The sequence below is a fragment of the Podarcis vaucheri genome (genome assembly GCF_965113315.1).
Source record: "Podarcis vaucheri genome assembly, chromosome: 7".
Lineage (NCBI taxonomy): Eukaryota > Metazoa > Chordata > Lepidosauria > Squamata > Lacertidae > Podarcis > Podarcis vaucheri.
The window spans coordinates 20,627,276-20,651,793 of record NC_138765.1 but is presented as its reverse complement, the minus strand read 5'-3'; the positions used below and the strand labels follow the sequence as shown (position 1 = coordinate 20,651,793).

The 24,518-nt window shown below is 48.1% G+C and overlaps 1 protein-coding gene across 1 annotated transcript; it reads right to left on the bottom strand.

The window, feature by feature from the left end:
- Positions 1-30: 30 nt before the first annotated feature.
- HAUS5 (HAUS augmin like complex subunit 5) lies at positions 31-23,562 on the bottom strand. The gene is made up of 19 exons (XM_082231625.1): positions 23,339-23,562; positions 21,473-21,535; positions 20,569-20,601; positions 18,985-19,009; positions 18,579-18,711; positions 18,241-18,400; positions 17,800-17,875; positions 16,374-16,453; positions 15,536-15,596; positions 15,263-15,390; positions 14,489-14,567; positions 13,395-13,540; positions 12,221-12,383; positions 10,895-10,975; positions 8,443-8,588; positions 7,379-7,493; positions 6,070-6,208; positions 4,533-4,665; positions 31-507 (listed from the first exon to the last, which is right to left on the bottom strand). The coding sequence occupies exons 1-19, from the start codon at positions 23,443-23,445 to the stop codon at positions 363-365; spliced, it is 2,013 nt and encodes a 670-aa protein (XP_082087751.1). The 5' UTR covers positions 23,446-23,562; the 3' UTR covers positions 31-362.
- Between the last annotated feature and the right edge of the window lie 956 nt (positions 23,563-24,518).

Genomic DNA, 24,518 nt, shown 5'->3' with positions numbered 1-24,518 from the left:
GTCCAAAGAACTGGAAAATATGAAGGCGTGTTTTGATGCAGTAAGATTTATTCCAAAGAATTAGAAAATACGAAGGCACATTCTACTTATCAAATTGTAACTTACAGCAAGAAAGGATGCTGGTGTGTGTGTGTGTGTGTGTGTGTGTGTGTGTGAGTGAGAGAGAGAGAGAGAGAGAGAGAGAGAGAGAGAGAGAGACAGAGACACCGCTCTTAGGTTCCTCCCCAGAGCAACCTGACCTATGCTGTGCCCCTTCAGTAATGAGCGCAGATAGGCTTAGATACCTATATTCCAGCAAGTGGGGTGTGTGTGTCTGTGTGTGTCATTTTCACACAAAGACCCAGCACTCTCCCACGCTGGTCTCAGACCCAGCTCTGCTGCTGGTGTTGCTGCTGCTGCTTCTGTTGCAGAGCTCTGGCAGCCAGGGTCCAGCGCTGCAACCACTGCTGCAGGGTGAAGCCAAGGCGGCGTTCGGTGGGGAGTACAAACTGTGCGGGTTGCTCCCACCTGGAAGAGGGAAAACAGAGAGGGTGTTTCAGAGTGGCAGCTGGGCTAGTTTTTTCCAGGACCCCCCCTACCTCACCCCCCAAAAAAACCCAAGAACCTCAGAGCTGATGGATCCTGTGCACCAATTTCTTTAAGGGGGAAGGCAGAAATCCCTATCAACTAGGGCTCCTGTGGGGTTTATTTTGCAGGTGCATCCCACAACATGCCATTGCATTGGGGTGGATACTGTACCAGCCACACATTATTCCATATATATATATATATATATATATATGGAGGTTTTGGTGTCTTCGGGTGTCTTCCCGTGTAAGAGTCGGGGTGTCTGGGCGACGTTTCGACGAGGTCTCACTCGTCATCTTCAGGCTGGTGCTTTCGGCTTCTTGTTACTGGAACAGAGCAGAATCTGGTGTTTGAGTTCCTATAAATACTGTTGAGGGGTGTGGTGTATAGCCTCCAACGTTCTGGGCAGAGAGGAAGTTCCTAGATTAGTGTGCCTTTTCTTCTTTTGTTCCTTAATTACTTGAGGGATATCTTGAGTGATTTCATGAGTGATATTCTGAATACCACTGGGTGGGTCATTAAGTGTAGATTAGTTGCTAAAGCTTTCGTGTCTTGACCTCTTGAGCTTGTGAAGAGTTTTTCTGAGAAGATGGCTGTGCTGCATTTAGTTGTGCTCTGGCTTGGCTTCGTGTATAGGGGCGAGCTGTAATTTTGTGCCTTGTGCCAGCCAGATCTGTGTAGGGATTGCAGGGGGGTGCAGCATCCGGAGGTGCCACTATAGTTTGGCTACTGGATGGAGTCTGTAATATGTCTGTGGAGAGGGTCTGGGTTTGGGTCTGGTGTGGTTGATTGGTGACGGCGTTCTGTGTGCCTCTGGTTCTGGTGTCGGTTTTTGTGGGGAGGGCTAATTTCCAGATGTCAGGCAGGCGGGACGTGTCGTCACGCTTGTTCATGTTGTGAGGGTGTTTCTCTATCTCGATGGCTTCCATGATTATTCTCTTGTGGTGATGTTCCATGTTAAAGAGCAATTTGGAATCTGCAAAATTAATTTCGTGTCCTGTTTCTTTCATGTGTTGGAAAAGAGAGGAAGTTTTTTCTTCTTTTTTGACGGCATTCTTGTGTTCTGCGATACGTGCATTTATTCGTCTGTTTGTTTGTCCAATGTACGTGGCTGGGCAGACTTTGCAGGGTATTTCATAGACCCCTTGGTTTTCGAGCTGGATTTTGTCTTTTGGGTTTCTGAGGATATTGGCTATTTTTTGGTTGGTGCAGAAGGCTGTTTTGATATTGTGTTTATGGAGGATTTTGCTAATTTTGTCTGTAGTGCCCTTGATATAAGGAAGGAGGGCCATGCCATTGTTTTCTTCTGTGTCTTGGTTTTTGGGGGGTGTTTCTTTTTGGATTAGCTTCGTAACCTTGTTTTTCTGGTATCCATTGGCGATTAACACATTTGAGAGATTCTGTAACTCAGTTGTCAAGTGGTCTTTGTCAGCCAGGCGTTTGGTTCTGGAGATGAGAGTCTTGGCTACGGAGTTTATTTGTGCAGGGTGGTGGTGTGATTGTGCATGTAAGTAGCGGTTGGTGTGTGTTTTTTTCCGGTAGATAGTGTGTCCTAGGGAGCCATCAGGTTTTTTGTAGATTAGGACGTCAAGAAACAGAAGAAAACAATGGCATGGCCCTCCTTCCTTATATCAAGGGCACTACAGACAAAATTAGCAAAATCCTCCATAAACACAATATCAAAACAGCCTTCTGCACCAACCAAAAAATAGCCAATATCCTCAGAAACCCAAAAGACAAAATCCAGCTCGAAAACCAAGGGGTCTATGAAATACCCTGCAAAGTCTGCCCAGCCACGTACATTGGACAAACAAACAGACGAATAAATGCACGTATCGCAGAACACAAGAATGCCGTCAAAAAAGAAGAAAAAACTTCCTCTCTTTTCCAACACATGAAAGAAACAGGACACGAAATTAATTTTGCAGATTCCAAATTGCTCTTTAACATGGAACATCACCACAAGAGAATAATCATGGAAGCCATTGAGATAGAGAAACACCCTCACAACATGAACAAGCGTGACGACACGTCCCGCCTGCCTGACATCTGGAAATTAGCCCTCCCCACAAAAACCGACACCAGAACCAGAGGCACACAGAACGCCGTCACCAATCAACCACACCAGACCCAAACCCAAACCCTCTCCACAGACATATTACAGACTCCATCCAGTAGCCAAACTATAGTGGCACCTCCGGATGCTGCACCCCCCTGCAATCCCTACACAGATCTGGCTGGCACAAGGCACAAAATTACAGCTCGCCCCTATACACGAAGCCAAGCCAGAGCACAACTAAATGCAGCACAGCCATCTTCTCAGAAAAACTCTTCACAAGCTCAAGAGGTCAAGACACGAAAGCTTTAGCAACTAATCTACACTTAATGACCCACCCAGTGGTATTCAGAATATCACTCATGAAATCACTCAAGATATCCCTCAAGTAATTAAGGAACAAAAGAAGAAAAGGCACACTAATCTAGGAACTTCCTCTCTGCCCAGAACGTTGGAGGCTATACACCACACCCCTCAACAGTATTTATAGGAACTCAAACACCAGATTCTGCTCTGTTCCAGTAACAAGAAGCCGAAAGCACCAGCCTGAAGATGACGAGTGAGACCTCGTCGAAACGTCGCCCAGACACCCCGACTCTTACACGGGAAGACACCCGTTTTACAATTTAAAGCACTCATTTTTACATCCTTAAAATATCAGTGACTTCCCTTGTCTTTCAATGGTTCATTTTACATATCATAAATCCTTGCACATTTTACAAAAGCTATACCATTTTACAAAAGCTATACTATTCAGTATTCCATTATTCCATCCATCAAAACATATATTCAATAAACGCTTTCCAATCTTCTCTAAACATATGTTCTTCTTGTTCTCTTATTCTATATGTTAAGTCTGCAAGCTGCAAATATTCTGTCAATTTGAGTTGCCATTCTTCTTTGGTTGGGGCCTCACTCGTTTTCCATTTTGGGGCTAACAGAACACGGGCCACAGTAGTAGGATACATAAATAACCTTTTTTTAATACCTGGGAATTTCAGTCTGAATTATCCCCAACAGAAAGGACTCTGGTTTTTTTTTGGAAAGTACTTTTAAACATTTTTTTCAATTAATGATGGATCATTTCCCAATACTCTTTTAGCCTCTTACAAGTCCACCACAGATGAAAGAACGTTCCCTCCACCTCTTTGCATTTCCAGCACTTTATACATCTTAGCAAGCCTACTCGGAGTTAAATACCATCTGTAAATCATTGTCAAGTATTTCTCCTTCAAAGAATAACATGCTGTGAACTTCAAATCACTTTTCCAGCCACTTTCCCCAGAGGTTAAATTCTATATTGTGTCCTATATCTATCGCCCAGTAAGGTAAAGGTAAAGGGACCCCTGACCATTAGGTCCAGCCATGACCGACTCTGGGGTTGCGGTGCTCATCTCGCTTTATTGGCCAAGGGAGCCGGCGTACAGCTTCCGGGTCATGTGGCCAGCATGACTAAGCCGCTTCTGGAGAACCAGAGCAGCACACGGAAATGCCATTTACCTTCCCGCCGGAGTGGTATCTATTTATCTACTTGCACTTTGACATGCTTTCGAACTGCTAGGTTGGCAGGAGCAGGGACCGAGCAACGGGAGCTCACCCCGTCACGGGGATTCGACCCGCTGACCTTCTAATCAGCAAGTCCTAGGTTCTGTGGTTTAACCCACAGCGCCACCTGCGTCCCTATCGCCCACTACCCACACATTATTCCTCACGGATGAGGGGGCCCATGTTTGAGTAAGGCTGCCCTAACCCAAAGGTAGATGCCATGTTGAGTCCACCCTCTCCCATCAGCCCCCAAGCAGAATGGGCAACAGCCAGGGATGATGGGAGTTGTGGTCCCAACTGCATCTGGAAGGGACTAGGCTCAGGAATATACCCCACAATGCCTTGCCAACCTCCCTCCACTTACCAGGCGTCCACAACAGCCTGTACCTCCTGCCAACGCTCAATACGACACCGGCACTGATCCGTCATGCGCTGGATCCGGGGCAGCAGCTCACGGACTTGCTCCTCATCGTGGCTCCGCACCTCCCGCACGAGAGCTGGGGACGGGGGACGGGGGGTGGAGGGAGATTTGGGAAGCACTCGCTGAGTATCAAGCAGCAACTATGTACGGAGGTTTTTTACCTGCCACAACTTGTGGGTGGCCTCGGGGTTAGTCCACATCATCCACAAAAACGGAAATGAGAAATGCATTTTTGAAATAGTATGGTAGTAGCAACTCCCCACTTGCACCAATGAAGCCTAGCACAGAACAGAAGGAAGTGTAATCCTGGAGTTAGCCTAAGACAGAGGTTTTCAACCTTTTCGAGTCCACGGCTCCTTTGACCAACCACATTCTTTCTGCAGCTTCTCTGTGGGGAAACATGCTCTGAGCCTCAGAAGTCCAGCTATGTCACCCCTTGTCTGCAGAGCCTATAGCCCCTCACCCCTTTTTGAAACCCCTCCCTTTTGGAGTTCTCCCTCTGCCTCCCCTCTCCTCTCCTTGAGAGTCCTCCGGGCAGCTACTGAAGTAGCCCCTGTCGCTTGCAGCACCTTGGTGTGCCACGGCACACTGGTTGAAAACCACTGGCATATAAGGTATTTTCCAGTGTTTCCGAGAAAGAACATTGCTGGGTATTGGTTGAGCCACTGGTGGAGGGCCACAGCTGAGGAAACTAGGCCTATTCCAGTGTTTTGGCTTGGCAGGAACTCTGATAATGCCTCTTGCTTGAATGGAGAATACAGTGGTACCTCGGGTTACATGCGCTTCAGGTTACAGCCTCTGCTAACCCAGAAATATTACCTCAGGTTAAGAACTTTGCTTCAGGATGAGACCCGAAATTGTGCTCCGGCGGCGCGGCAGCAGCAGGAGGCCCCGTTAGCTAAAGTGGTGCTTCAGGTTAAGGACAGTTTCAGGTTAAGAACAGACCTCCGGAACAAATTAAGTACTTAACCTGAGGTGCCACTGTACAGAGGGGGCGAGTGTGTGTGTGTGTGTGTGTGTGTGTAGAAACCAGCCTATTGTACAAAGGATAACATTTTAATGTATTTTTCATCTTTGTTGGAAGCTGCCCAGAATGGCTGGGGAAACCCAGCCAGATGGGCGGGGTACAAATAAATTATTTATTATTATTATTATTATTATTATTATTATTATTATTATTATTATTATTATTACCTGTTGCTCCGCCCACTTGTGCTTCTGGCCCCACCCACAACTGGCACATGGCCTTCAAAAGCTTGCCTAGAAAGGAATGTGGCCCTCAGGCTGTAGGGGGAAAAACCACATACACCCTTGCCTGGTTTTGCACTGACTTGGCAGGGGCTCTTTCAGGAAGTGGACATTCCCAGCCCTAACTGAAGATGCTGGTGACTGAAGCTGGGATCTTTACATGGGAAGCAGATGCTTCACCCACAAGCCACGGCTCCCTTCTCCAAGAGGTGCCACGCTAAGGCCGACTCACCCTGCGCATCTGGCTCCGGGGAGTTATCCAGCTGGCGCTGCAGGCTTCCCAGCGCCCTCTGCTTTGAGCCAAGTTGGGCACGCAGGAGAAGGAGCATCTTCTTCAGCTCTGTGGTGTGCACGAGCAGCTCCTCCGGGGCCTGGAGAAAGAGAGGAATGATGGAGCACAGGGCACAGTAGACATCAACACAAGATGCTGGAGAGTAACACGGGAAGGCCTCCCATTTTAGAAAAAGTTATGTAGGGCGGATTTTAGACCACTGGTAAAGGTTCGGAGTTAAGGGTACCGGGTCATTTTGACAAGCAGCAGCCCTATTAAAAATAAAGCTCCATGTTTAATTTCCAGCTATTTCACCCAAGAAACAGACGTTTTGTTTGATGTGGCAATGAACTGCATTTTGTTCTCTTGATACGGGTGATGGATATGGCTGGGCGATATATTGATATATTGCCCAAAACCAGTTTGAAGTCAAAACCGGTATGATATCAGTTTCACAATTTTTGACCTGGCAATATATTGCAAACCGTGATGTGATTTTTGCATAATGCACACACAATGTGGGGAGAAACTTTGAAGCCAGCCAATGCCTCTACATTATTTCAGACATTGTGACATGTCAGCATATTGCGATGTTTAGCAAGTGATCTGTCGCGATGTTGAAAACCAGTTATCGCCCAGCCCTAGCGATGGACTAATTCAACAAAATTCTGCCCTGATCTATAAAGTGGGGCATACCTAAAGGTGCATACAGAATACAAATGCATATTTCATGGAACTGGGGTCGCCCAGAGCTCTCTGCTTTCACAGACAGGCCATGGCAATTGTGTCGGCTTCTGCATGATATGCAAAGCCGCTAGAACACTTTTTTTCTTGCTGAAAAAGGAGCCTGCAAAAAAGGCTGTGCAGGATCCCAGGACCATGGGGAAGCCCCCTTGCACCAGGACAGGCTATTTGTCCATGAAGTATGACTCCCACCACCTGTTTCCTGATCCTTTTAACATAGAGACAGCTAAGCTGAGACCCTCCAGAAGCTACTGGACTACAGCTCCCACCATCCCTGACCTCTGGGCCATGGTGGCTGGGGATGATGGGAGTAGCAGTCTAGCAAAAGCTGGAGTGTCACAGGTGAGTGCCCGCTGTCCTGCTATAAACAAAAAGGTGAACTCAGGACTTCCTGTATGGGCTCTACCACTGGGCTATTGGGGGAGGTGGGGGGGGAGAAAAAGTTATTTCAAGTGATCCAACCCAGTTAGCTTCCTCCCCCACCCCACCTAGATATAAACCAAGCCCGCAGCAGAGAGGCACTCACCTTGTAGAGAGGGAAGGCAACTCCCTGGCACACATTGAGGAAGGGCTGGTACACGACTGGCGCTGTTCGGCTCAGGCGGTGGATAGAAAGCTCATGGGCGGGGATTCGCTGAGACCTGGAATATTTTTGGGTGAGTGTGTGTGTGTCAGAAAGAAGGGCTCACAATTTCCTCTCCACCCCTTGTCTTCAAATCAAAGATGGAGGATGCATTCTGATCCCAACGCACACACATTTGTGTGCTTGCTTGAGGTACGAACATGGGCCCAGTCCGCGCTATACATTTAAAGCAGTATCATACCACTTTGAATCCTTTACGGCTTCCCCCAAAGAATCCTGGGAAATGTAAAGGCCAGCAAGAGTTGTTAGGAGAGCCCTCTGCCCCGCACAGAGCTACGATACCCAGAGTTCCCCAATTGTTAAATCACTCTGGGAATTGTACCTCTGGCAGGGGAATAAGGGACTCCCAAGAAACTATTGGCACCCTTCACAGTTCCCAGGATTCTCTGGAGGAAGACATGGCAATTTAAAGTGGCATGATACTGCTTCAAATGTGTAGTGCAGATGGGGCCATGGGATACACACAGCTCTAAGCGCCGCCAGGCTTAAAATATAAATTAACCACCCTCCAGATTATGAATCAGAGAAGGACAAGACTCGGAACCCACATCAATCTCATTTGAATACACTTTAACTATTTGTACTTGTTTCAAGTACATTATTCCGGCTTTGATCATCGCAGGAGGAGCCAGGACCTATTAACCATCTGCCTCCAACCAACAAAAGTCTTTAGCAGCCTTGCCCACGCTGCTGTCTCAACTCTAGCATAGCCCATGGTCAGCTGCAGTTCAACAGCATCTGGGGGAACACCAGGATCAGGGAGGCCTACTCTTACTTGCAGCCAGTTCTCCAGCTTCAACAATTTCAGGAGACACGGCCAAGAGTGACTTTGCTCTTTTAAAAACGAGAAACTTTGAAGTAGGTATCTCGCTGCCCAATGTGGGGCTCTCCTGTTTCTAGAGCCCAAAGTGTTGCTCATCCATGGGGAGGGGAGCAGGAGGACTCACGCAGGGAGATCGCGGCGCAGCAGGCAAGGCAGAGCGATGGTCCCAAACTGTCGAACCTCGCGGTCCACCCTATCCTCCAGTTGCTCTGCTGCTCCCTTCACCAATTGCTCTTGAGGCAGCAGTTTCTTTTCTATGAAGTCTTGGATCTGATGGGAGAGACAGAAAAGAAAAACCCGCATGGTCACAAAGATGCCACGTAAGCACAGTACCTCTGCTCCCAGGTACAGAACATGGAATCCCAGGTCTCCCCGCTGCACTTTTTGTAAGATTTATTTTGAAAGTTTCTAGTCCTCAACGTTGCAGAGCCCCACTTGGGTCAGGAACAACTCTAGTGGCAGTATGTCCGGAGGCGGTTGGAGGATGGGTGGCGGCTAACAGATTGAGGTTGAATCCTGACAAGACAGAAGTACTGTTTTTGGGGAGACAGGGGGCAAGCAGGTGTGGAGGATTCCCTGGTCCTGAATGGGGTAGCTGTGCCCCTGAAGGACCAGCTGCACAGCCTGAGAGTCATTTTGGACTCACATCTGTCCATGGAGGTGCAGGTCAATTCTATGTCCAGGGCAGCTGTCTACCAGCTCCATCAGGTAATCAGGCTGTGGTGCATGCTCTGGTTATCTCCCACTTGGACTACTGCAACGTTTGAAAGTGACCCGGAAACTACAACTAATCCAGAATGTGGCAGCTAGACTGGTGACTGGGAATGGCCACCAAGACCATATAACAATGATCCTGAAAGACCTACATTGGCTCCCAGTACGTTTCCGATCACAATTCAAAGTGTTGGTGCTGACATTTAAAACCCTAAACAGCCTGGGTCCAGTATACCTGAAGGAGCGTCTCCACCCCCATCATTCTGCCCAGACACTGAGATCCAGCTCCAAGGGCCTTCTGGCTGTTCCCTCGCTGCGAGAAGCCAAGTTACAGGGAACCAGGCAGAGGGCCTTCTTGATAGTGGCACCCACCCTGTGGAACGTCCTCCCATCAGATGTCAGGGAAATAAACAACTACCTAACATTTAGAAGACATCTGAAGGCAACCCTGTTTAGGGAAGTTTTTATTTTTTTATGTGCTGTAAGCCACCCAGAGTAGCTGGGGAAATCTAGCCAGGTGGGCGGAGTATAAATAATAAAATTATTATTATTATTAAATGCCACAATCCTTGCTGCTAAGAAGCCGTGCTCCATCCTCTATCAATGGTCAGCAGTCGTTACATCAGGAGGGAATAGGTGGGGTACAGGGCCAGTCTGTCAGCGCAGCTGAGAGAACAGCAACTTTTGGTGCCTCTTCCCCGAGCTCTTGCATCCTAGCTGCCCATTAGAAGACCAGATTTCAGCTAAGAACTTGCATTGCTGTTGGCAGATTTCCTCCTCCCTCCAAATTCATCTTCCTCTTATGCCATGCCTTTTCCTAGTGCTCGTCGGTTAAATGGATCAGGAAACAGGTAATGGGAAAGACCCACCTCTGCCCGAGATGCTGGAGAACCACAGGTGCCAGTCAGACGAGATCATCCTTGGCTGGGTGGGCAAATAGACCAACCTGGCATAAGGCAGATTCTTAGGTCCAGCATATGAAATTTGTAGCATGACCAGTCTGGCTTTAAGCAGATGGTGCATTAGGTATGGGGAAAACTGGCGACCAGATTACCCTTTCAGTCCCTTCCAACTCTACAGTTCTAAGATAACTTATGGAGGGTACCAGGTTGGGCTACAAATCCCATCAGCCTTGACCAATGGGGATGTTGCAAGGGGGTAGTGGGAGCTGGTAGTCCACACTTGCCCTCTCAAAATCTGCTGCTGCCCCCTTAGCCTGACCCCAACATCTAGCATGCCCCCTTTCTACATAGCCAGACTTCATGTGGCCTAGGACCCACGTACCTACGGGACCGCCTCTCCTGGTATGCCCCACGGAGGACCTTAAGGTCCACAAATGACAACACCTTGGAGGTCCCAAGTCGCAAGGTGGTTAGATTGGTCTCAACTAGGGCCAGGGTCTTTTCAGTACTGGCCCCAACTTGGTGGTATGCTCTGTCACAAGAGACTAGGGCCCTGCAGGACTTGACATCTTTCCGCAAGGCCTGCAAGACAGAGCTGTTCCACCTGGCCTTTGGTTTGGACTCAGTCTGACCCTTATGTTTCCCTCCCCTTATGGTTTTGATCTATGGGCTACTATTAAAATGAGGTTGCATTTTAAATTATATTTTAACCTGTATTTTAAATTGGCTTTTTTATTATTATTGTAATTTTACTGGTGTTAGCTGCCCTGAGCCCGGCTCTGGCCGAGGAGGGTGGGATATAAATAAAAAATTATTATTAATTTTATTATTATTATTATTATTATTATTATTATTATTATTATTATTATTTCCCCACTTCTAAGCAACAGATTCTGGCACATTGCCACCCCGGGCCATAAATATATCCATGTAGAGATGAAAGGGAGCCTCAGGTCTTGCCTCTGCTTGGTCCTTGCGAAGCTGTGATTTAAGATACGACGTTCCTTTGATGAGCGCCCGGATGTGCTGCTGTTTCTCATTCTGTAGGAAGGAAGCAGAGAAGGGAGATTAAGGAGCTACTTTCCAAAAGACTGCACTAGGCACCCCCTTCTCCCAAAGCCTCTCCTAATGGCATAGGCACACACACATGGCCACATTCACATCACCCAGTAAAAGCAGTATGGCACCACTTCAGTCGCAGCTTCCCTCAAAGCATTCTGGGAGCTGAAGTTTGTTAAGGGTGCTGGGAGTTGTCAGGAGACCCTCACAGAGCTAAAATTCCCAGAGTGGTTTAAACAAACCATTCCACTTCACAAGGCACTCTGAAAAGGGAAAGAGGGGGCTTTTAACAACCTCCTCCAATATAGCACCTGCCAGATGTTGCCAGAGGCCCCTCCAACCAATCAACATGGCCTGTGGCCAGAGATGATGGGTATTGTAGTCCATTATATTTATGAGGGGGGAATGGGGGGCGGAGAGAGAGAAACAAGATTGGCTCTTCCTAACCTAGAATTTGACATCCTTCTGTATAATCAGCCCTGTTTAGGGAAGCTTTTAATGTTTGATGCATTACTGTATTTTAATATTTTGCTGAAAGCCACACAGAGTGGCTGGGGAAGCCCAGCCAGATGGGCGGGGTATAAATAATAAATTATTATTATTCATTCACATCCTGCTTACATGCTAAAATGGCTTCTAAGCAGTATTGTCTCAAGGCTTTTGACCCTACGCCTCAGACTCTCTGGATCTATTGCTGGGATAGCTCAGTTGGTAGAGAATGCCGGCTGTTCATCTCAGGGCTGTGGGTTCAAGCCCCACATTGGGCAAGAGATTCCTGCAGGGTGGGGGGTGGGGGTGGGACTAGATGACCCTGGGGGTCCCCTTCCAACTCCACACACCTATGATCCTGAGACCCGCACAACTCTTCACCCCTCAAATACAGTGGTGCCCCGCAAGACGAATGCCTCGCAAGACGGAAAACTCGCTAGACGAAAGAGTTTTCCGTTTCGGAGGTGCTTCGCAAAACGAATCTCCTATGGGCTTGCTTCGCAAGACGAAAGTGTCTTGCGAGTTCCTGCGGGTTCCCCCCCCCCTTTTTCTAAGCTGCTAAGCCACTTATCCGCTTATCTGCTAAGACGATAAGCCGCTAAAAGCCGCTAATAGCGCTAATCCGTCAATGGGCTTGCTTCGCAAGACGAAAAAACCGCTAGACGAAGAGACTCACAGAACGGATTCTTTTCGTCTTGCGAGGCACCACTGTATTTATCTTCCCTTCCACACACTCACCACCAGGTGGCGGAAGTCCAGGATGCTCTGGCGTTTAGTTTGCACAGCCTGCAGTTCCTTGTGCCGGGTCCTCACCGCTTCTTCCAGCTCCCGGCAGCCCTGCAGAAGTCCGTCTCTGTATCCCCTCAACCGCACGGCCCGGAGCTCCAGCTCAAACGCAGCTCTGGGATGGGAGGCAGCATGAGAAAAAGGGGGAAGAGAATCCCTGACACGTGTCTGTTCACACAGTGCACTTATTTATAGGTCTCTCCCCATTTGCTTCCACTGCCCTTATTTTTATTCAACACCCCCCCCAATTGCACCCAAGGCTGGATAGTTCCAGCATACCGCCCCCTTCCCAGAGGAGTTTGGATTTAATATCCTGCTTTAACACTACCCGAAGGAGTCTCAAAGCAGCTAACATTCTCCTTTCCTTTTTTTTTTAAATAAAATTTTTATTGGTTTTTAACAATTTATATAAACACAAACAATACACAATACAAACACATAAACAAACATGTATAATTTCAAATCCTTTTTTCTTAAACCTTACTTCACCGACTTCCCCGTACCTCCCCTTTCTGCATCCCAATTTCCAAATTTGATTCAGCAAATCCTCCCCCTTGATTTTATCTAATTTTCCCTTATTCTTTTCTTTTACTTAATCTTTTACAGCTGTAGTCCTCTTTTTTCTATAACCTCAACATTTTAGCACTCATTAATTTTACAATATTTCTTAAGATAAATTTTAAATTTCTTCCAATCTTCTTCCGCCATCTCTTTCCCCTGGTCTCGGATTCTGCCAGTCATTTCAGCTAGTCCCATATAGTCTATCACCTTCATCTGCCATTCTTCCAGAGTTAACATTCTCCTTTCCCTTCCTCCCCCCCCCCCACAACAAACACTCTGTGAGGTGAGTGGGGCTGAGAGACTTCACAGAAGTGTGACTGGCCCAAGGTCACCCAGCAGCTGCGTGTGGAGGAGCGGAGACGCGAACCCGGTTCCCCAGATTACGAGTCCACCGCTCTTAACCACTACACCACACTGGCTCCCTACCCACGCTACCCAGGGGCTGGTATCACCCACTTTGGGAAACACTGGCTTAGAGTTTTGTTTTTAAAAGTGAGATGCACAGCTCCATTGCTGCTCATGGTCTCCCCTGAAGGAACCACAACTGCAAGATCCGTCTTCTCACCTGGCCAGGATAGAGCGCTCCGAGTCATCAGACAGCAGGCTATGCATCTCCTGGACGACAGCTTCCAGCCGAGCCAAGAGGCCCCTCTCCTGGGCGTTTAAAGGGATCTGCTCCACACAAAGCATCTCGCACTTGCTCCAGCCCTCCTGCCCACCAGATGAGAAAGAAGGAAAGCAAAGACTATGAGCGCCCCCTTTTCTTGGCATCCAACTCCTATGGAAAATAACAGTGCTGACAAAGATGGACCTGAACTGAACTAGATGGACCAAAGGTCTGACTCAGTAGAAGGTAGCTAATAAATAATAATAATAATAATAATAATAATAATAATAATAATAATAATTTATTTATTTATATGCCACCGACCTGCCTGGGTTGCCCCAACCACTCTGGGCGGCTTCCAATAAATTAAAATACAGTAAGACATCACACATTAAAAACTTCCCTATACAGGGCTGTCTTTCAGATGTCTTCTAAAAGTCAGAGAGTTGTTTATTTCCTTGACATCTGATGGGAGGGCGTTCCACAGGGCGGGTGCCACTGCCAAGAAAGCCCTCTGCCTGGTCCCCTCTAACATCATTTCTCATAGTGAGGGAAGCACCAGAAGGCCCTTGGAGCTGGACCTCAGTGTCCAAGCTGAACAATGTGGGTGGAGACGCTCCTTCAGGTATACTGGGCCGAGGCCATTTAGGGCTTTAAAAGTCAGCACCAGCTCTGAATAATGCTCAGAAGCATAGCTTCCAATGTCCTTATCACCAGATCTGCCTTAAATCCTGCTGCCCAAAATAATTTGGAGAGATCAATTATACACCTCCAAGGAAACAAGTTTTCAGATAACCGGTGTCTTTAGTTAGCTCTCTCAGAATTCACACAACAGTGAATATAGCAGCACAAGCACTTTCAAGCAGTGAAGAACTGAATGTATGAACTGGCCAAAGTAAAAGCTGCATTGGAAACGGCACTCATTCAGAACCTCAGACAAGGTAGGTGCTCGACAGCCCTATTCACAAGAGATAAAACAGACCGTGTGTGAACCATAGCTACATGCCCCCCCCCGTTACATTCAGCCACAAGGCAGCGCCAAGGGCCATCACCTGTATGAGGGTCCGAACAGAGGGCAGGTCATTCATTGGCTCCGACACATCCTCCAGGTGGGCGTTATCATAGCGAAACCTGAGCATGGGGCAGAAAGGAGAGAACTGTAGACCCCAAAGAGCCTCATGAGATACCGAGGGGAAGACTCTGACTTTGAGCGATTGCTTGACATTGTGCGTTTCCCTCCACCCCCAACACTTCCCCTGAGCCTTGGTGGGCTTACTGGTGCCAAAGAACAGCGATGCTTCCGTAAAAAATAGCTGGTTCGGGGCCAGCCAGGTTAAGTTCTCCCCAGAGAAATATTGCGGGTAATTGAAACGGGAGCCAGTGAAGAACCTCAGAGCTTCTCCCCAGTCCATGCCTCCTCTCCCTAGGTCACAACCTTCCCTGGCCATGCCTCATTACTGTTATTATTTAGTAATTAATTAAATTTGCATACTGCCCTATACGCCCCAGGTCTCAGGGCAGTTCACGAGATAAGCATCACAAAAACAGAAAATACATAATGAAAACAAAGACAACCCAATAATCCCGCCTTCCACGACACTGGCTGTCAATCTGTGGCTGTCTGATTAAAGAGGAACATTTTCACTTGGCACCTAAATGAAGGCACCAGGGGAGAGCATTCTACCAATGGAGAGCCACTGCAGAAAAGTCCCGTTCTCCTATTGCCACCCTCCGGACCTCTCCAGAGGTTGCCCGGGGGTGCTGGGTGGTGTCATTAGCCCAGGATACCCAATGCCGCCACCCCTCTCCCCCAGGACAGGACCTACTTGAGGGCTTCCACATCCCTAGGAATGTTGATGCTGGTGGTGAGCTCCTGCAGCTGCTGTGTGTTCTGCAGGGCAAGGTGCTCCAGGGCTGAAAGGATGTGGGCAGGAGGGTGGGAGCCAGCTACTTTCTGTGGGGAGACAGGGAAAGGTAGTGAGGATGGCCTCAAAGACAGAGAGAGAGAAAGAAGAGACTGCTCACAGGCAGTCCTAGAGCAGGCTGTCCAAGCAAAGCAACAGGCTTCCTCATCGCTGCTCTGCAATGTGTGGTCCTACCTCCACAATGCTCAGCCAGTGCTGGTAGGAAGAGTTCAGCTGCTCCTCATTCATCCCGCTGCTGAGAGACAACAAAGGGAAAAAAGAGAGAGTGTTAGAAATTCAAGGGGAGGTGCAGGGAACCTGTGGCCCTCCGGATGTGGCTGAACTACAACTCCCATCAGCCCCAGCATGCATAATCCAGCAACATCTCTGGAGGGCTGCAGGTTCCCCCAAACCTGCTCAGGGAGGCAGGGAGAAAAGCACAGGTAAGAATGACCAGGATGCTTTTCAAAGGGGAAGGATACCAAAAGGGAAAGGGCACTCCCAAATGGTTTGAAGACCTAAGGTGTCTGGAAAGGACAAACTTGTGTGGGTGTAGAACTGGGGAGAGGGTCTTTAGCTGTAAGGGCTTTAGAAAGGGAGCACCGTGGCACTGGACCAAGCCTGGAAGCAGACGGGGAGCCAGTGCAGGAATTTCGTGGGGGGAGTAGAATTATGAACTGCTTTCCTTCTAGAAGATCCCAGGTTCAGCCCATCACAACTCATAGAATCATACGAGATAGCGGTAACCTGGCAGAAGCAGGCAAAGTCCCACTAAAGCAACCCCCCCCATCTAAAAAATTGGAGGATTAGCACTGCAGCAGAGACCTCAGAGTCCCAGTTCGGTTAGCCAGCGCTATGTTGGGCCGTCCAAAGAGACTGTGGCTCATTTTCTAGATACCCAATGTGAAATCTGGAAGCTGGGCACTCGTGGAGCAAGGGAGAAGTCTACAATGCAAGGCTAATGGGAGGAAAGTATACAAAACATGGGACAAATGTAAGGGAAGTGGGAAAGGGGTGGAAGATAGGCTCTTACGGAAAATGCCCTGATACGCTGCGCTCAAAGAGGGTCTTCAGGAAGTGGAAGCGCAGCTGGCAGGCCTCCTGGACATCTCGCTGGAGAGAAACAAGGGACAGACCTCAGCTAAGGTTTCCCCCCCCCCCCAAATACACCTACCTCCAGCCTGTTAAAAAATGCAGTTAACAGGTTAATTCTCCATGAGTCAGCAGAGACGATGACTCATTCCCCACAATGCACTGGCAGGCTAACTCTTTTATCTATGCTATGGGGCAGATTTGGGAGAAACTTTGCGTATAAAAACTAAGGTTACAGCATGCTGTGTGGGTTGGTGTGATAGGGGATTGCAGGACTTGTTGAAGGTTCTAGGATGAAACTGTGGATTTGAGTGAATATTTTTTGAAGAGATCATCTGAGGAAGAAGTTGGAAAATCGGCAGACTTCAGAGAACTCGTTAAGTTGAAGGACTCTGCAAGCAACTGAACCAAGGACTTGGCTGCAGGCTTTAACCCAAGCATGGGCTTTGAAGGAAATAGCCCTCTCTGGGCTCAGAGAGAGGAGATAACTCGTAACATCTATAAATAGTGTATGTATGTGCAGTAGTGCATGTTGGTTTTGGCCTAGTAAAAAGACACCTCTGCTAAGTGCCTGTTTTCTGCAGTGAGCTTAACCGCTTGACTGAGCTTCTACAGTGCATACACCCAAAATAGCCCTCCAAATCTACTGAATTACGTGCCTCGAAAACTGTGTCTGGTCTCATACTGCGGAACCTTGGCACGTGCTAGAACTCGTGCAAAAACACTACAGCCAATGCTAGAATGCTGGAAGATTCAGGACAGAAACAACATCTTCACACGTAGTTAAACTATGGAACTCATTCCCACAAGATGCAATGAGGGCCACCAACGCGTGTGGCTTTAACAGAGAATTAGACAAATTCCTGGAGAAGGAAAACACTGGCTCTGAACCCTGGTGGCTACTTCCACTGTCAGAAGCAACATGTTTCTGAATACAAGATGCTGGAAACTACAGGAGGGAAGAGCGCTGTTGGGATCAGGTCCTGTTTGCAGGCTTCCCATAGGCATCCGGTTGGCCGCTGTGAGAACAGGATGACTTTGGGGGCAGTCACTGCCTCTCAGCCTAGCTTACCTTGCAGGCTCGTTGTGGGGATTAAATAAGGGAGAGAACCATGAGCTCCTTGGAGAGGGAAAAAAGTTGGGATATAAGCACCAGAAATTGAAAGATTACAATTTCAGAATCAAGGTTTCGGCCAATAAGTAACCAGACATTGGTGCGTACACTTTGACCAGAAAGAGCTGTCCTTAAGCCAGTACTACAAAGTAAATAAGTACTTGGAAATCCCGATTTCCCTGATCTCAAGTAAATACACCTTTGCAAGAAGCTACTCTGCCCTCTTCCCTGCAAGCAAGCCACCAGTCCTCACCAAAACCTCCGGCTCCAAGCTGGGGAATCCAGGCTCCGGGGCTTTCTTGCTGAACACCACCGCTGTCCTGGCCTTCCTACAGAGAACAAATTAGAACGGAGAGAACCCCTTCCAACAGCTGGGTAAACCTCTCAAACATTTCCTGCATGCCCATTGTAGGCAAAGCAACCAATGCACATCTCACCTTTGTACACTAAGCTATACAAAGCGACTGTTCATCCGCCACCCGGGCAAGGGAGAGATGTCATCAGAGTTCCATCCAGGCAAAAGCAATCAAGGAGGGGGCAAAGCTGGGGCCAGTGAGGGGTGTGGCCTGGAGAGGGGGCGTGGCCTCACAAGAGTTCCAAGGGCCAGGCAGGGAGGGCCACATTCGGCTCTTGGTTCCCTACTCTGGACAAATGTGCCCTGCCTATCCAAGAGACTGGAAATGGGGGACTCTACCTCTCCATCTCTTGCAGCTGCTCCAGACGGCCTCCGACTTTTGCCGCTCTCGCTTGAAGTTGCTGGCGCTCTGCTGCGACCCGGGCAGAGTATGCCTTGAGCAGCAAGCTGCGGCGCTTGGCATCCCAGATCTCCTCCTGCGCCGTCTCCAGGGCGACCTCTGAGAGACCAGACGAGAGCAAGGGCGCATCACAAATTGGGCTGTGTGGGTACCCCCTCGCAACTTTGGGATCTCTGCACAAGTGCTTGAATAGGCATTAGTTTTGGCCTTTTTTATGTTTTAAAACAACTCAAGGTTCTAGTCCTTATGACCATTGAGCCAACGTCTTCCCTCTCACCATCTGCCACGAGTTCGTGCTGTGCTGATTCAATCTGCAAGTCCAGCTGCTGCAGCTCCCCCCGCAGACGGGAGATGTCTTGGACCAGCTGCTTACGGCACTCCTTCTCTGATTCTGAACTGCTGGGCTTGCCCTGGGGAGAAAAACACCAGCCCTGCCAAGGTGGAACTCTGCCGTGGAACATTTAAGCTCACTCACAGCTCATTTGCCCACAATACTCATAGACATAAGGCAACCCTCCCCCCCCGCCCCACTATCCCACAAACGTAGGGTTTGAATGTGGCCTCTATCTCCAAGTTCTCCCCCTCCACATCCTAAAGGCAGCCCCCTCCCCACAGATTACAAAGCCCAAGCCACAGGGAGAAACAGCAACACCCAAATCCCTCCCAGTATATTGATCTCTCACCTCAGTCTCCTCCATCTGCCGATACCTACATGAAAGGTTTGGGTTAAGAAAACCAACAGTTTCCCATTTTTCTTTAGTCGCTACAACAACTATGTCCAGAAGTCACAAGAAGCCAACAAGCACAGAACCCAGTTTTCTCTGCTGCAGGTGTGCTCCCACTTCCATCCCTTGAGGTAAATAGCCATTTTTTAAAAAAAAGTCTGGAAGCTTCTGATTAATAATCACAATTCAGTGCTTACGTCCACACCCTAAGCTGTGGTTGATCTTAACAATGGTGTGTTGAAAATGCCAGCTTTGTAAACCATGGTTTGACGTCTTTCAAACAAACTGTATGTTAAGATCAACCATAGTTTGCTGGTCTGGACGAGATGCCAAACTGTGATTCATGAAACACCAAAGCCCTTTTCATGGATGTGGCAAGGGAGCAGAAGGGGAGAGCGTGAAAGCTCAGCAAGAGGCTAGGCTTGTTTATAACACAGTAAACCGTGGTGCAGATGTAAGCAATGTGTTTAGACAGAAGTCAGAAAACAGGAACAAGCTCATCATTTGGAGTAATACTGATGAAGGAGGCAGTGACACAAAGGTTGTTCTACAGAAAGGTTGCTCTAGAGTAGGGCTGCCTCTTTGGGGGGGGGGGTGAAGAGGGCCTCTGCTGCTGTTCTTTTAACCACAGCCAGGCATACAAATTAAGCAGGTAATACATCCCTGACATGAAATAAATAGTGGGCAAAGCTTTACCTGCTGAATTTTTGAATGTCAGGCTACTGAAGGTATAGGCAGAAGGCCAAAAAAACCCCAACTATTGGTTTAGGATTTTATATAAGTTAAGTGATGAATCAATATATTTAATCTCGAATTGAAAAGATATAAGGATGTTTAATGATTAAGTTAAGTTTATAAGAACTTTGATTTGGAAAACCGTTAAAAGGGTGTGCATTGAAATTCAACCAAGGAGAAGCGAGGAAGTCACTTAACAATGTTAATAAGCATAATTTTAATAAGGTTATGATTTATGTTTGTTTGTTTATAATTTTGTGAAAATCAATCAAAAAAAATTGGGAAGAAAAAAAACCCCAACACTTAAAAATGCAAAGGTTTGGGAAAGTATAAAAGTTCTATCCTGGTGCCAAAATGACAACCAACACAGGCAGAAGTCAGCCTACTCTCCTTCATAGGATTGTTGTGGTGGGATAAGAAGGGAGTGGTGGAAAGAACTGTGCATCCATTTGGAGGAACGGCAGATTATAAAAAGGAAATACACTACAGAAATCCAACCGGTGCTGCTTCCTCCTTCATGGAGAAGCAGACAAAGGGGAGGAACACAGAAAGTTACCAAGTCAGCCCACAGGGCTATCTAGCTCAGAACTGTCTACTCTGACTGGCAGCAGCTCTCCAGGGTTTGGAACTTTCTGCATGCAAAGCAGATGCTCTACCACTGAGCTACAGCACAATAGTAAAGGAACTTGCCCACTGCTGAACTTCGCTCGCCACACCACTGTTACAAAGGGTGAAAAAAAGAGGAGGGATAACTCTTAGCAGAAGAAGGTGTGGAACGCTGGAGGCAAATGCCCACCAAAAGGATACCACAGCAAGTTGCCCCGGATCTTCTTTACGGTCCTATAGTATCAACAAAGAGAAAAATTAAGTCAATGAAGTGCATTGTATCCCCCACTACTTGATCTCTGTGCCAAAAAATACTGTCACCCCAGTTTCAAAGTGGAACATGCGCAGAGAAAGGTGACCAAGGGTCTGGAAACCAAACCTTATGAGGAATGATTGAAGGAACTGAGTACGTTTAGCATGGAAAAGTGGAGACTGAGAGGAGATACGATAGCCATCTTCAAATATCTTAAGGGCTGTTACATGGAAGATGGAGCAAGCTTGCTTTCTCTTGCTCTGGAGGGTAGGACTTGCGCCATTGGCTTCAGGTTACAAGAAGGGAGATTCTGACTAAAGATCAGGAATACTTTTCTGACAGTAAGAGCTGTTTGACAGTGGAACAGACTCCCTCGGGAGGTTGTGGACTCTCCTTCCTTGGAGGTTTCTAAGCAGAGGTTGGATGGCCATCTGTCATGGATGCTTTAGCTGAGATTCCTGCATTGCAGGGGGTTGGACTGGATGACCCTCAGTGTCCTCTGTAATTCTAAGTATCCCAGCCTAGCGTTAAAGGCACGAGAACAGAGCCAATAATAAAAGTAGGCTGTTTCAGCCCATCTGCTTCCCAAGACGTCCCATGAACACAAACAGGATTCCAGGAGTAGCAAAATTCCTCTGGCCAAAGAACTGCTGAATGTGGACAGCTTCACCTGAGAGACGGGGAGCCTGTGGCCCTCCAAGTTGTGTGCTGGACTCCAGTTCCCACCGGCCGAAGCCAGCATGAAGTCCAGCCGACATCTACCAGCTCTCCACTGTGGGGAAAACAAAAAGCCAAATCCTAACTCGCCAGCCTCTCGGTGCTTCTCCTGAACACAACCATTTAGCTTCTTACCTTTGGTGGCGAACATGCTGGATGACGAATTTCCAGATCTCAGCACACTGACCTGAGCACATCCTAGAGAGTAGGGGAAAGGACGGAAAGCATTTATATCCCACTCATAAGCCAAAAAGGCTTCCAGAGCGACTAACATACAATCCGTTACATGCAACCAGCATGTAACTCCACTGCTGCCCATATGCTTCTGGGCAAAATTCTAGGCTCTTGGATTAATTTAAAGGTAAAGGTAAAGGTACCCCTGCCCGAACGGGCCAGTCTTGACAGACTCTGGGGTTTGTGCGCCCATCTCACATCTATTGGCCGGGGGCCAGCGCTGTCCGAAGACACTTCCGGGTCACGTGGCCAGCGTGACAACGCTGCTCTGGCGAGCCAGAGCCGCACACAGAACGCCGTTTACCTTCCCGCTGGTAAGCGGTACCTATTTATCTACTTGCCCCCGGGGGTGCTTTCGAACTGCTAGGTGGGCAGGCGCTGGGACCGAGCAGCGGGAGCGCACCCTGCCGCGGGGATTCGAACCGCCGACCTTTCGATCGGCAAGCCCTAGGCGCTGAGGCTTTAGCCCACAGCGCCACCCGCGTCCCTTGGATTAATTTACAAAGCCTTTAATAACTTGGGACCAGAATCCCTTAAGGTCTACTCAATTCGTTATGTCGCTGCCTGGCTGAGGAGGTCTTTGCAGGAAACACTGTTAGCAATCCCCCATGGCTCAGACCCACTTGCACGTTCAGAACTGTGGGCCCATTTCAGTAGGCCTCTCTCCCCTCCCCGCTGAACGTCCAGTGCTTGGCAAGGACTATTTTTGTTTGAGCAGGCATTTTAGGTAAGGTTTCAAATTCTGATGGACAATTTTTATCTTTGCTATACACAACCGGGTTAAATGGGGGGAAATTTTGGAATTAATCTGCTTGGAAGAGACTGGAATTCTAAGACAGACATTGTTGGAAGAAAACGTTACAGGGGCAGCCTTCTAACACCCATCAGGCCCAAGCATTGCAGCCAGAGCACTATTAGGACAGGTAGAATGGAAAATAGGGTGACCCACAGCAGGCAGAAGCAGACTCAATGATAGGTGGACTCACCCAATTCTAGTTTTCTCCCCATCCTCCTCCCTGCTGCCTGAGGGCAGACTTAAACCAATGGAGGTCCTGTAAATCTAAGAGGAGAGCCCTGGTGGATCAGTCCAATGGCCCACCCAGCGTAACATCCTATTCTCACAGTGGCCGACCAGATGCCTGTGGGAAACCAAAGAGCCAGCATGGTGTAGTGGTTAGAGTACTGGACTAAGACCTTTGAGACCTGGGTTCAAATCCCCACCGAATCTGGCTTTGGGCCAGACACTGCCTCTCAGCGTAATCTACCACACAGGGTCGTTGTGGAGATTAAACAAGGCGGGGTGGAGGGAGAACTGCGTATGCCACCTTGAGCTTGGAGGGAAAGGTGGGATAGCTCAGCCGGCGGAGCATAAGACTCAGGGTTGTGGGTTCTAGCAAAACAAAAGGGTCCTTTCAATAATAATAATAATAATAATAATAAATTTTATTTATATCCCGCCCTCCCCAGCCGAAGCCGGGCTCAGGGCGGCTAACAACAATAAAACAGTACAAAAGTACAACATAAACAACATTCTAAAATCATTCATTATAAAAATTAATTAATTAATTGTGCATGAAATAAAATAAACCTGCAAGCGTGACCTAGGCGCAACAGCACCCTGCTCGCCAAATTCCCAGCAACTGGGTCACCAGAGGCGTAAGGCCCTGAACTCTGCACATGCTCAGAGGCACTCGCTTTGCGGGGGTTTTTGAAATATACTCCTGGCGGGCGCGGGTCTGAGGCAGGAGAGGGCCGAATGTCACCCACCGGCGGGCTGCGCTCTCGGAGGGGATTCTGTCCGGCGGGAGCTGCATCTCCTCGGCTGCCCAGCGCCGCAGCTCCTGCGCCAGCGACGCCCCGCTGCTCCATTCCATCCCGACCACGGCCGCGGCTCGACGAAACTCCTCCCGCAGATGCTGCCGCTGCTGCTGCTGCTTCTTTCCCGCTGCCTGCGCGGAACTTCAACTCCAGCGCCTTCCCCTCCCGGGCTCCACCCACCCTCGCGTGGCATGCCGGGAGATGTAGTCCAGTGGCGCAAGAACTGCCGGGACGTGTAGCCGGAGAGGGAGGGAGAGAGCGCGAAAAAGAGAGACTCCGCTTTCGCACAGGCTGCTGGGATTTGTAGTTATATATGGCTGTGAGAGGGCTGAGCGTCTGCCCGAAAGGCCGTGTCTGATTGTCTTGCTATTGCTATTGCTATTGCTATTGCTATTGCTATTGCTATTTCTATTGCTATTGCTATTGCTATTGCTATTGCTATTGCTATTGCTATTAGTACAGTACATTTTTTGCATCTTTGTTCTTAGCCCTCTTTATGACTTATGCGTGCGTTTCGAAATGTGTGTGTGTGTATATATATTCTGTTTTACAATTTAGAATACTCATTTAAACATCCTTAAAATATAAATTACTTCCCTTCTCTTTCCATGGTTCATTTTGCATAACATAAATCCCTGCATATTTTACATAAATTAAACCATTCAGTATTCCATTATTTGTTGTTGTTGTTTAGTTGTTTAGTCGTGTCCGATTCTTCGTGACCCCATGGACCAGAGCACGCCAGGCACTCCTGTCTTCCACTGCCTACCGCAATTCCATTATTACATCCATCAAAACTTACTTGCACTGTTTAATTTATCTTAATGCTGCCAGTGCTTTCAAGTGTACACAATTTCTCCCTGTATATTCAATAAAAAATTTCCGATTTACTTTAAATGTATGTTCTTCTTGTTCTCTTATTCTATATGTTAGGTCCGCAAGCTGCGCATATTTGATCAGTTTATGTATATGTAATATAAACCCACAACACACTTCCCTTAAGAAGCAGGTACGAATCTCCGGGGCACTCCTTGACCTGATGGTTATCTCTGGAGGCTCAGGTACCCTTGGTGGTCAGGAGTGCCAGTTTCCAGTTACTGTAAGTTCAGCAGCTGTGGCTCTTTGTGGT

Bases quoted from the DNA above. Each gene is read 5' to 3' on its own strand.
- HAUS5 (XM_082231625.1), bottom strand. From the start codon at position 23,445: ATGGAATGGAGCAGCGGGGCGTCGCTGGCGCAGGAGCTGCGGCGCTGG. The intron at 18,712-18,984 runs GTGAGAGATCAA...TTTTCTCCCCAG, and splicing joins GGCAGATGGAGGAGACTGAG to GGCAAGCCCAGCAGTTCAGA. The intron at 8,589-10,894 runs GCAAGACCTGAG...CTCTCCCATCAG, and splicing joins TTCGCAAGGACCAAGCAGAG to ATCCAAGACTTCATAGAAAA.